The sequence below is a fragment of the Podarcis melisellensis genome, assembly GCF_964234715.1.
Source record: "Podarcis melisellensis genome assembly, chromosome: 14".
NCBI classification, from domain to species: domain Eukaryota; kingdom Metazoa; phylum Chordata; class Lepidosauria; order Squamata; family Lacertidae; genus Podarcis; species Podarcis melisellensis.
Window position 1 is genome coordinate 32,127,369 of NC_138546.1, and position 12,851 is coordinate 32,140,219.

The window sequence follows — 12,851 nt, forward strand, 5'->3', positions numbered from 1 at the left end:
AGGCTCTGCTCCTCTCCTCTCCCCACCCTCCCCAAATCTCCTCCAGATGGTTGAGGGAAGTGTAGAACACTTTTCAGGAGAGGCAGGGGAGTTCTATTGAGAAAGTGAAAATTCCTATCTGGATAGGCCCATTATGTAGTGCTACATTGGATACAACCCTTTGTTTTACCCTGAACATGTGTTCACGTTGCTAGTCCATATGAAGCAACTCACCAAAAGGGGAAGAAAAACATTCGTGTGATGAAGAATGCGATGGAGAAGACAACGAAGAAGAAACTGCAAGTTTTCTCCCAGCGAGCGTAGTTGAACATCTTTGCTGCCTGGAATGTAAACAAATCCATTAGGCAACATCCATAAATTTAGGAGATTCCCCTCTTTCAAATCTCCAGGATTATCAAACGGTTGCACAGTGCACTAGAACAGCCATGAGCTGGCCCTTCTTGGTATGGTTCTCTGTCTTGTATGAAGGAGGTCCCTGGTTCAGTCTTGGGGATGTCCAGGTAGAGTTGGGAATGTTCCCTGTCTGGAAGCCTGAAGAGCAATTGCTGGTCAGTGCTGACAATATTGAGCCTGATAAATCAATAGCAGCTTGCTTCCTACTTCCATAGGCTTTCATCTAATCTGCAGTCTGCCACTCCCAGTCCTTTCTAAACCTCCCTGCAAGAGCTATCAAAGCATATCCCACCCCACTGGTACTGACACCTCCGGCGCTCCATACTTCTGGCCCAGGGCAGATAGGGAGGGACCAATGGTGTAATTCTTCCTATGCCAGCATCTCCCCTGCAGTGCTCCTCTCAAATGCTGTTCAATAACAATATGAAGCTGCTGGAAGCGGTCATTAGGAGATATGGGGCATGGTATCATCAGTATGACACCCAGCTCTAACTCTCTGCTACATATGACTCAGGAGAAGCTCTGACTCTTTTAAAACAGTGCCTGGATGGATGAGGGCCAACAAGCTGAAACTGAATCCTGGTGAGATGGAGGCACTGTGAATGAGCGGTTCTCAGGTCTGGGAGTTAGGTAGTTCACCAGTTCTGGGCAGGGTTGCACTCCCTCTGAAGGAACAGGAACATAGTTGGGGGGGGGGAGGCATGTGCTTCCAGATCCATCCTGAAGTCCCTTCACAAGAAAGGGGATAACACTCTCCCCCCCCCCCAAATTATCGCCCTATTAGTTTTCTGGATGTTCCCTCCAAACTTTATGCTAGAAACCTAGCCAAGACACCTGCTAGGCTCCACAAAAACAACATCTTACATGAGGAACAAGGGGGGTGTAGACTTAGAGCTGGCTATAGCACTACTGACCAATGCTTCACACAGTCTCACATCATTTGCAAATATACGAATCAAAACAAATGCAACCTCCATTGATCCATCTACCACTTTTGACTCAGCCAACCAAAATAGATTGAGGGAGAAGTTCTCAAATGCTTGTTATATAGACCTTTGAAAGTGCAAAATAATTTTCAAAGGAAAGCACTTTCATTTCCCAATGGGACATCAGCTGCCCTTCACGTAGAACTGGTTGACAACGACATAGGCCAAAATTGACTGTCTTTGCTTGTCAAACCAAATATCTGAACGAGCAAAACAAAGAACACAAACCCAGTATGATCTTATAAATAGAAGGCACTGGAAACCAAACAGCTTTTACCTCCAGCCAGAAATCCGCAGAGTCATGGATGAGCATGACCAGCGTTCCTATGCGGACGTGATTGCTACACCAGGAGCCGAACATCAAGACAAGGGCAGCAAAATGGTGAATCACATGAGCTTTAAAGTCCTGTTGGAGAAAAGAATAAATAATGACTGAAACCCTCTTCTTCAAACAAGTTTAACAGAAATGTGTTTGTTACACCTGACATCATGGTCAGTGTCAGGAGTCAGCACTGATGTGCACCTCCTGAAACCCATGATCCACCAGGGGCGCCCTGCCAATCCCTTGCTGCTGCCTCCTATTCACTTGCCTTCCTTGTCTGAGCAAGCAGTGACAAAGAGTAGTAAAATCTGCATGGTTGCTCTGGGAGATGTTGCAGATTGAGACCAGAGGGGAAGGCCAGTGAGTCAGAAGAAGCAACAGTGGTGGTGGCAAAAAGGGGACATTGAGGAAGGGAGCCAACTGAGAGCATCTTGACTGTCCCCTGCCTAAACATGGAATCCGAACTCAGGAAAAAAGGGCTGGGTAGATGCACAGAAGCCAACACGTTGGGTAAGTGCTATGGTTGTATAAATAAAAAGGAGGCTGCCTGATTCTGTGTACCTTCCAGAAACTCTGGCTCCTTTACATTTTGCAGGTGTAGCAAAGCCACATCAATATAGGGACCATTAGTACCATATTGAAGATGGACCATATTGCTTTGAAGCGCATCACTGCCACTATCCCCATTCTGTAGCTTGTGCAGATGCTTGGTTCAAGCAGAGGGCATATTGTATAGTGCAGGAGCATAGCATAAAATATTCAACTTTCAGCCACCAGATGCATATTGAAGGTGGAAGTTGATGCATCTTTCATAAAGGCAGAACTGTGCAAAAATTTACACATGGGAGGTAGGTAATGACCAAAGAGTCTATTCACAGTATGTATCAATGTCACAAGTGTTAATTCATAAGGTTGTTCCATCCCATCCACATTATTCTGTACATCTTTTAAAAGCATGACATTTAAATACATATTTTATCACAAAATCTTTTCTCACATGCAGTTTATCACAATTATTCATTTCTAAACACCTTTCATCCTGATATATGTGATTTTTTTGGGGGGGGGGCAATGTTTTGCAACATTTCTTGAGCTAATGTTGTGCTGAGACAACATTTTCCAAAGCTCATCCAGGAAGACCCACTGGGAACTGTCCAGGGTCCTGATTAGCTTTTGCTTGATGAGACTCTGTTAATGGCTACTACTTCTCCATCAATCACCAAACCCCAACACAGTGTTGGATGCCTTCTGTCTCTTTTTCTGAGTGTATTCAGCAAGATGATTGTGGTGGGGCATAGCTGACCTGTGGCACATGCCAACGCCAATGCTTGCAAGTGACAGTATTGGACCAAGGTTATCTGAAAGTCAGTCCTGTTCACACCTCCACCCAAGCTGCTATATTTGAAGGGAATTTTATGTTCTGAAAGAAGTTGCCTTCTTTCACGAGGGAACATCTGCAGTATTAAATTACTCTTGGGACCTGGTAGCAGAATGTTTTTACAATGTTTTTAGCTGAAACTGTTTTTAGAAACTGTTTTTTTTAATGAATTCTTATGGGTGTATTTGCCTCTGTAGGAAGAAGTCCCCGAAAGTATTCTGTAGGAGGAAGGGCAGAATTAAACTTATTATTAATAATAAATAGCATTACCACCCACAGTGATTATGTGGGAAAAGCCTGCCCCTTTGAGAGTTTCTTACTTGTTGAACTCTAGGTCCTCTTTGATGCAGAGAACAACATAACCTTCAGTATGTCCTTCCCTGTCTTTCCTATAGCTTCCTTTGTGTCCATTAATTGTTCCTCAAAGCCATCTTGGCTTGGAGTCGCTTAGCATTAACATATCAACACTGATACACAGTATGCCTCTCAAAATGCCTTTGGCGTGTGCATTTCACCCTATAGTGCCCTGGCTCCTCTGAGTTGCTATCATGAGCCCTTGCACTCTCAGCGTCCAGTTCTCTCCTGACACTAAACTAAGTACAGTCGTACCTTGGTTTTCGAACAGCTTAGTTCTCAAATGTTTTGCCTCCCGAACGCCACAAACCCGGAAGTGAGTGTACTGGTTTGCAAACTATTTTTGGAAGCCAAACACCCAGTGGGGCTTCCGTGGCTTCTGATTGGCTGCAGGAGCTTCCTGCAGCCAATCAGAAGCCGCGCTTTGGTTTCCGAACGTTCTGGAAGTCGAAAGGACTTCCGTAACGGATTCTGTTCGACTTCCGAGGTACGGCTGTATAGCACTTATGGAACACTGCAGTGCAACGTTTTTATTCTCCAATAAAAAAGGCAGAAAATCATACAACATTTGTGGACAGTAAATTGTGAACCATCATCACGACTTGCCTTCCTTTTGGTGTCAAATCCAAGAGTAAGCAACAGCGAACTATAGAAACTCATCTGGAGGATGTAGTACCAATACTGGGACGTCAGCAAAGACTGGAAAGAGAAAGAATGCCCATTACCTCTTGAGTCAGACAGTCTGGGGGAGGGAAGAAAACACTGGTATTGGTATTAGCACTGTGGCCAAAGAATAACAGAAGGATGCCCAAAAGAAGGGGGGCAGTTATGACCCTGGGATAGATTTTCCCTTGTTTGGGGGATGAGGCCAAGGACTTTGCATGCAGTTCAATCCACAGCACCTCCACATAGGGTTGGGAGAGACCCGTATCTGAAATCCTAAAGAGCCAGTCAGTGTACTGAACTAGATCAACCAATAATCTGGCCTGGGAAAAGGCAGCTTCCTATGTTCTTATGCATTCTTCTCTTTTTGACAAGTGGGCATGCAAAACTCAACATGGGGTGGGCAAAACGGTTACTCTGACCCCATTAAAGCGTTGTGGGACGACTTTTCAGAAAGAGGGGACAATTAGAACTCTAAGAGAAGTAGCAGAAACAGCACTCACGTGGTATGGATAGTTGGCCCAAACCTGCCAAAGATCATAAAGCCAGGGTTTCTAGGGGAAAACAAAACAAAACAGAATCAGGCAGATAATTACCATTATTTTCCATGTTACAGAGTAAGCGCAGCACACTGGCTGAGCAACTGAGCTGGTTCAAATCTTACCTCTGCCACAAACTCACTAGGTGGCCTGAGGCAAGTCACTCTCACTCACCTGCCCCTCACCGCCATTTGCAATATGAGGATGGTAGTTCCGGCCTACCTTACAGGGTTCTTTTTACTATTAGTGGGAGAACCTGCTTATGATGTCCTGAAGAGTTCCAGATGTCCTGAAGAGTTCCAGCGTCGGGGGGCTGGGGAGAAACCCCTATACCACAACATGCATTGGACTAAGAGGAGGGCAGGATGATTCCCCAGTCCTGGCTTCTTCTTAATCAAATAAAATTTCATAAATCCCCATTTATAAGTCTAGATTTGGAATTATAATGACAAGCAACTGCTGAGAAATTGGGCATCTAGCCCTTATTTTGCAACAAGGAAAAATTCTGGGCACATGGCAAATCTTGCTTTAGAGAAAGCAGGATCAGGCCTTAGTTTTGATGAAGGTTTTATTAAAGGTTCACTTGTTATCTCCCATTTAACTTACATCATAGAGAAATACAATTCCAGCAATACATGATGACAAGTAGAATATAAATCGCCAACTGCAAAAAAAGAAGGAAAAAGGGATTTAAGAACACAGAAGTCACACATCTGGAGTAGACATAATGCTGCCCAATTTTCTGTACATATTTTGGAGATCAAAAAGATCCCTTCTTTCCACCTCCTTCATTTCATCCTAACTCCTTCCTTTCATTTTCAAAGTTACCGTATTTTTCCGTGTATAAGACGCTCCCTATTTTGGGGGACTCCAAATTAAGAAAACACCCCTCAGCACTACCCGTGTATAAGAGGAGCCCCAATTTTTAAGCATTTTTTTTTTTGGTAAAAAACCCCCTAGTCTTATACATGGAAAAATACGGTACATTGTGGTTAGCTTTAACATTGTTTCTGATTACTGCTAGTATTGTAGTTAGCTGAAACTGGTTCAAAAATCCTACTTCTAATAATGATTGCAAAGTGCAGTTTTAATGGGCATCAGGGGTGGGGGAGAGAACTGATTCAGTTCACATTTAAAGGCAAATCTAACAAACATGTGCTTTCTGAAACAACACAAGAACCGAAACACAGACATGCTTCAGAATTTTACACATATATTAGGGGAAATTGTGCATATACATGCATATAATTGCGGAAAATAACATACAAAATGCATTGTGTTAGGTCAAGTGGCTTGCAAAAATGGGTACATTAGACAAAACCTCATACACGAATGTGTTTGGTGGGTGAAATTCACATTAAAATGCTGCTAAATTTAATGATATTTTTAAACAAACAAACAAACAAACAAACAAACAAACACAAATTGCTGTAGAAATGTGGAGAACTGAGGTTAAGATTGGAAAAATGACAAGCTAAGACAACTTAAAATCGTCAAATATCATTCCTTAATTTTTTGTGAAAAATGCCAGTGCAGATTTTTTTTGTGTTGGCATCTGCCTGTCTTGGGAGACAATGGAGGAGTGTGCCTTTGGGGGTACAGATATAAGGCTAGCTAGAATCACACAGCCCAATGAAAGGAAGTGGAAGATTTGTAATGAAGCGGAAGAAGGAAGGAGTAGGTGAATATTGTTGGTAGACTGCAGATGTATGGCCACCTGCAAGACCACTGAGCCAACATCAAAGATGGGAAAGCAAAACCTACATGAAAAGACTGATTCTATGCATTGTTGGCAAACTCATTTAAGGGAGAAAAAAAGTCAACTCAAAAAGCAAACTCAACTTTCTTAGTTCAGGCCTTGTACAAAGCAGGAAGACATTCAACCAAACATACTGTCCTGGGCTGGCCAAGTCAGGACGATGCACATGGAGGGCTTGCTGAGGACCTGGGGGAAAGCTCCAGCATCATGTGGATTGGGGAAGCCTGGTGGTGAAGATCTGGGATGGGGTAGGGGTCCCTAAACCTGCTCTCTCATCTCATCCCTCTCCGCAATGAGAGTCCTGTCTGCTTCTTCACAGGTCAAAGTCTGTCTCTGACACTTCCACAGTGCCTGCCACGCCACCCACCCCAACGCTGTCAGACACTGGGAGAAGCTCTGCCTTTGCTCCACTGGGCCTGGCTGCCTCTCAGGAGGCAGAGACACCTCCCCAGGCATCTAGATCTAAGAGATACCAAAGGCGAAAGGGACAGAGGGCTCCACCAACTGGGCATAGTGAGATATTCCAGAAACACTTGCTTCATTAAGCTGTGTTGGTTCCTTTCCTCTTTATAGGATTAGCAAGGGCGTGACAGCATCTTTTGACCTTTAGGTGTATTCAGGATTAATTGTGTGTATTGCCTGAAGTGCCTTAACCCAGCGATTTGCAATCTACACTTTAAAGTCTTTGGGAAGAATTCTCCTTTGAGTGTTTGTTCCTCAGGAACTGGAAGCCAGGACCATACAGATGAAAACTCCCTCAGAAGTAAACAGCCTATTAGAGATGCACTACCAGCGAAGATCATGCTGCTCGGCTTAGTTGCTAAGCAACACCTCTACCCACCCCCCTTTTGGCCAGTTGACATGAACAATAGCAGAATGAACCCAACATGGAATAACTTCTGCTGTTTACCTGGAAGTAAGCCTCGTGTTATTTAGTGGGACTTACTTCCAAAGGGTCTTTGGCAGCTAAGCTTTGGCTTTTGAAACCAAGAACTCAGTTTTGCTTAGCTATTCTGATCTGAGAAGAAAACTAAATAGGCAAAGTTAAAAACAAAATGGTACCCAGGATCATCTGCAAGTTTGAACCTGCTGAGATTCCGTGAAAGGCAAACAAGGTGAGGTTTAAATTGCCATTACTCCTGCACTGTGGAAATACAGTGATGTAATACAGGAAAGCTTTGGGTGCGGGAATGGGAGGAACAGAGAATCGGATAATTTTTATTCCTAATATTCAGAATGATGAAATATTAGCTCTCCCACACTGAGTGATTTAGTCATATGTAGGGATGGAGAAGAAATCCAATTCAGTTCAATTCAAATTCAAAACAATAAGCGAAATGAAACACACTCATCCATCACAAGTCAAGAAATGTGTACCAAAAGGGTACATTCACATATTTGTATATGTATATCATACATTCAAGGGCAAATTCATATATCTGTGAAAATAATGCAAAGGGCTGCTTTTTGGTTCTCAGATTCTTTTGGAAAGCGTGAATTAGTTATGTTTGCCTTTAAATGTGAACTGAATTGAATTTCCACCCACTCACCCCCATCCCTTAATTGGTACAGCCCCTACTGAAGAGTCAGGGATCTAATGTTTTGTCCTTACAGAGCTAACAAATCTGTGATTGGGCGTTCTCCCTTCAGTTTGCAGGAGGGGGCTCCCTTGGTGGAATACTCTTCCATGCAACTATAATAGGGGTGGGGGGGAGAGAGACAGAGAAAGTTCCTCCTAGCCTCATCTTCTTCTCCCTGGCATCCTCATTTTCTACACACACAGATGGCCATGCTGCCTGTTCTTACCAAGCTTCCTGGAATTTCTTGTGCAGAGTTGGGATTTCTAGATTTCGCCGCCGCCGGAACCATTTCTCCACCAGGTGCACCGTCCAGTTACACTTTTTGGCTAATCCACGTATCTCCAACTGTAGGGAAAGTCAGTGGCACACACGTGCCACAAGTTAGAGGCAAAGGAAGGACAAAAAGAAAGGACCTTCTCATTTCTAAGGCTGTAGTTTTCACCACTAGGAAGTAGGCGCTTCTTTCTGACATTGACTTTCCACGTTTTCTGGAGGGCAGGTGCTGACTCAAGTTTGTTGCAGTGAAAACAACACCTTAAGGACTCATGCATTTATTGTGGCATAAGATTTCAAGGCCATTAAAGTACTGGATAGAGTGGGCTAAAGAGCACAAAAGCTCGTGGCATATAATGTGTTAAGTCTTTCAAGGTGTCACAAGACTCTTCGTTTATGCTTTGTTTTTTTACTACCCACATTATGATTTTAGGATCCTGAGAGTTCTTCCTTATTCAGAGCTTGGTTTTAACTACTAATGTGGGAAAGGCTCAGTTCTTTCATTGGTAGATTGTATTGGTAGATTTGTATTCTCATTGTGTATTTTTCTGTTGTGAGCTGCACTGGGATCTTTGAATGAGGGGTGGTCAGTGATTTTTTTCTTTAAAATTTTTTTTAGGGGTATTCTTATTTTCCTACTCATATTGAAATACTGCCCCTCAATGAGGCCAAACTTAGATTCACAAAATGTTTAGGGGTATGATCACCCCTGCGTCCCCCCAGAAAAAAGCACAGGGGACAGTATACAAATTTAATTAACAACAATAATAGATTGACCAGCAGCATGGCTAATCTGAAACTAACCTCAGCAGGACTTCCATATAATTGTGTACAGGATGTCAGCCTAAATTGATCCATTCTGAGATATACCACACTTGTTTATAGGACCGGTTCAGAAGCTGCTTTGGGTAAATGGGCACCCCCCTCTTACCTGTCTATTTACTATCCTGACAGCCAACTTTTTGCCTCCCCTTTCTTACTCCAACACATGTGCTGCTGCTATCTTATTGTGCTTGCTCATAACCATTTCTAAAACCATCGTCTTCTCTATTTCTGATTAAAGTCTTCCCATGCTTGTGGGGAAAATGTGTTTGCCATTTGAGAGAAAGAGCCTTTTCAGTAGTGGCCCCCCTAGGGATGTAGGAAGGCACCCTTTTCTGTTCTGCCCTCTGTTCACTGCATGCAGCACTGCTTCCATTCTGCTGCAGTTCGTCTTTTGACAGAAGCTACGCTAATGGTCTCACGGCCTGCTGTGGTGAAATTACATGACCTATGTAAATCACACTGTTTCCCCAGAAAGGTCCTCCTGGGTCCTATCTTAACATCTCTTTATCATCAGGCAGAGACCATTCTACTTCCTGTCTTTTAAAGATGTTTTAAAAAATGAAATTGGAGTATACGTTGAGGACATCGTGTTGGCCACCCCTGATTTACTGTGATGTGTGAATGCGGCAAGAAAGGGACGGAAAAAGCAGGGTACAAATGGGTGGAACTCAGGGTTTCCAGATCAAGGAACGGTTGAAGAAGCTGGGTATGTTTGCCTGGAAAAGAGGAGACTGAGAGAAAATATGATAGCCGTCTTCAAATATATTAAGGTCTATCATATGGTCTAGCATACTTGTTTTCTCCTGCTCTGGAAGGTAGGACGTGAACCAATGGCTTCAAATTACAAGAAAGGAGATTATGACTAAACATTCGAAAAAACTTTCTGACAGTAAGAGCTGTTCGGCAGTGGAACAGACTCCTACAGAGGTGGGGGACTCTCCTTCCTTGGAAGTTTTTAAACAGAGGTTGGGTGGCCATCTGTCATGGATGCTTTAGCTGAGATTCCTGAATTGCAGGGGGTTGGACTAGATGACCCTTGGCGTCTCTTCCAACTCTTTAATTCTTTGATTCAGTCCTGCCTCACATGTGTCTTAACTTCCTGAATGCTGCTGCTGTTTTCTCCCTGAATTGTGAGAAACAGTCCCTTGAAGGATCAGCGCATGGGGAGAGTGTGGGAGTGAGTTCCACTCACCCACACTACTTTTGATGTACAGTTTTTACATTTTTTGGTTTCTAATTTGTTAAGAGTTGAAAAACCAGCCCTTGCCCAAGGACTCAGGCTGGGCGGCAGCAGGAGTAAGAGAGGAGTGGGGGGAAGTGGTGAGGATCAAATGTGGCTGCAACTCCTCCAAAGTCCACAGGGCAAATCTGGAGTGCCTCAGAGTCCACTTGCATCAAGCATTTTGAAGTCTTCCTTTCCAGAAAGGCTTTGATTAGTTAAACCGGCACCAGTAGGAATGTGTGTTATTTGAACCGACTGCATGGATGTATAGCATTTTCAAATTTTTGGTGTTGTTATGCTAGATTTTACTGTATTTTGTACTGTGCTGGGAATTGTAAACTGAATAGGATTTTCATTATTAAGTTAATGATTTGGGGCCTAAAACTCAGGATAAAAACATAACATAAATGCACACAAAAATGTATTTATGAGAGCCACTTGGAATTTCCCGCTCTGGTCTAGCGAGTGGGATATATAAGTTTTAGAAAGCCATATGCATTCAGAACTAGGGATGATGGAGAATTTCAACAGAAATGGGGGTGGAAATTGCTGGTGTCTGCATATTTGTCCCTTGTCCAGAACAGAAATCAATCTGTGTTGTTGCTTCCAGTCCACAAATTATACATGATTATGCCCCCTTCCCCGCCCGAAATACATGGGATTGAATAACGCAATGACCGTGTAACTTGCATGATTTCTGTAACTAACTGCTAAGTCAAAAAGACAGCAAGACAAAGAATGCAGTTTTTGGTGGAAGAGGAACTGCAGAAGAATGGAAGCAGTGCTGCATGCGACAGATGAAGGGTGGAATGGAAAACGGTGCCTTCTTATACCTCCAATGCAGACAGGCACAGACGATGGTTTTGAGAACAGGCATCTACTAAAGATACAGCCTTTTAAAGAAGCCTTCACCTGTGATGGTTTTTTTGTGCACTTCCTGAAAAATGTTTCCAAGGTGGGATTCTTCTGGGGCCGGACACGCTTCACACTCTTTATGCCCATGAGATTTGCTAGAGGAGCAGCAATGCACCTGGAAAGATGCAAAAGAGAAGCCTTTTTTAAAAGAGAAAGAAATGGCAATAATTCTAATAGATTTCAGTGGAAACTGTGCTATCTGCTGATGAGTTTGCTTTTCCTACTGTTACTGCAACACCGAGAAATGATACCTGTGACTATGGAAAGGGTGTTGCATGGAAAATCAGCCACTCTTTTAGCTGGACTGTGCTGAAATTAGGAATAAAGTGATACCTTGGTTCTCAAATGACTTGGCACTCAAACGCCTTGGTTCCCAAATGCCAAAAACCCGGAAGTAAGTGTTCCAGTTTTCGAACGTTTTTTGGAAGCTGAGCGTCCGATACGGCTGTCAGCTATTGTTTCCGGGGGACCTGCACCACTCAGAAGCTGCGCCTTGATTTTTGAACATTTTGGAAGTCAAACGGATTAAGTGTGGCACTTTTGTTTTTGCTATTTATTATGCGTTTTTGAGGCTTTTTCGGTTCATTTGTTTTTGTGACTGTGTGGAACCCAGTTCAGTTCCTGACTGGTTGATTGTGTGACTGCGGAAATGGATAAAAGCCCCCCATCCAAACAAGGACTATCATCAGTAAAGGTAAGAAAAATATTTAATTTCAATTTTTATCATCTACAATACTGTCCTATTTATTTTATAGTACAGTACATTGATTATAACTTTCATTTTAGGGATCAATGGTCTCGTTAGATAGTAAAATTCATGTTAAATTGCTGTTTAGGAGTTGTTTTTAAAAGTCTGGAACAGATTAATCCATTTTGCATTACTTTCTATGAGAAAGCGCGCCTTGGTTTTGGAACGGGCTTCCAGAACGAATTAAGTTTGAGAACCAAAGTACCACTGTACTGCTGGATAAGAAGAGAGACAACATGACGGGTGGAGCCACAGTGCTGGCTTCGCAGAAAGAGGATTGCTATTGCTTACCAGAAGGGAAATAGGTGAGGCGGTGCAGAGGTCAGAACGGTGCAAAGTTTAAGGACCGCCCAGATTGGCTCTGCTGGTGCATTTGCCTCTCTGCCACCTCATCCCTCCCTGCTGATAAGTAGCAGCAATGCACCTGCCAAGAAGTTAGCATAGCAGTTCCACACCTGCCAAACAAACTGCTTCTGATATATCTGTATATATAATTGCTCCCATCTCTTTCCAGCTAATTTCTCCAGAGAAGGATCCCTGGTGTATGGCCAAGAGATGTTGCTTCAGCAATGCAGCACATCAGACTGGTGGCCTGGGTAGGAGAACTGGAGGCTTCACCCCTTTCCTGGCTTTCAGCCAAGCCCTGATCTGGGCAGGTGCTTCCATGTACTTCCCCCTCCTCCCAAGAAGTCAAAGTTGAAATATTATATTCTTCGTTCATTTTTCTGTAAATAGTTTAAGACGTGACAGTGCAATAGCAAAAGACTTCATTTCCATTGCTGAAACTTAAATAAAATGAATAAATAAAGTAGTGAGGTCAGCCTTAGCTGGGGTAACCCAGAAGGATGGGTGAGGTATTATTATTATTATTATTATTATTATTATTATTATTAT

General features: G+C 43.1%; 1 protein-coding gene across 3 annotated transcripts in view; it reads right to left on the minus strand.

Annotated features, from left to right (window-relative positions):
• Positions 1–12,851, minus strand: part of LOC309356777 (ceramide synthase 3-like) — an 87,134-nt gene that overhangs the window by 24,856 nt on the left and 49,427 nt on the right. For all 3 annotated transcript variants that reach the window (XM_081888507.1, XM_081888508.1, XM_081888510.1), the window contains 7 exons: positions 11,207–11,324; positions 8,201–8,319; positions 5,242–5,299; positions 4,600–4,650; positions 4,040–4,132; positions 1,657–1,785; positions 214–320 (listed from right to left, as the gene is read on the minus strand). In XM_081888507.1, the coding sequence (XP_081744633.1) occupies positions 214–320; positions 1,657–1,785; positions 4,040–4,132; positions 4,600–4,650; positions 5,242–5,299; positions 8,201–8,319; positions 11,207–11,324 (675 nt within the window). The remainder of the gene's footprint in view (positions 1–213; positions 321–1,656; positions 1,786–4,039; positions 4,133–4,599; positions 4,651–5,241; positions 5,300–8,200; positions 8,320–11,206; positions 11,325–12,851) is intronic.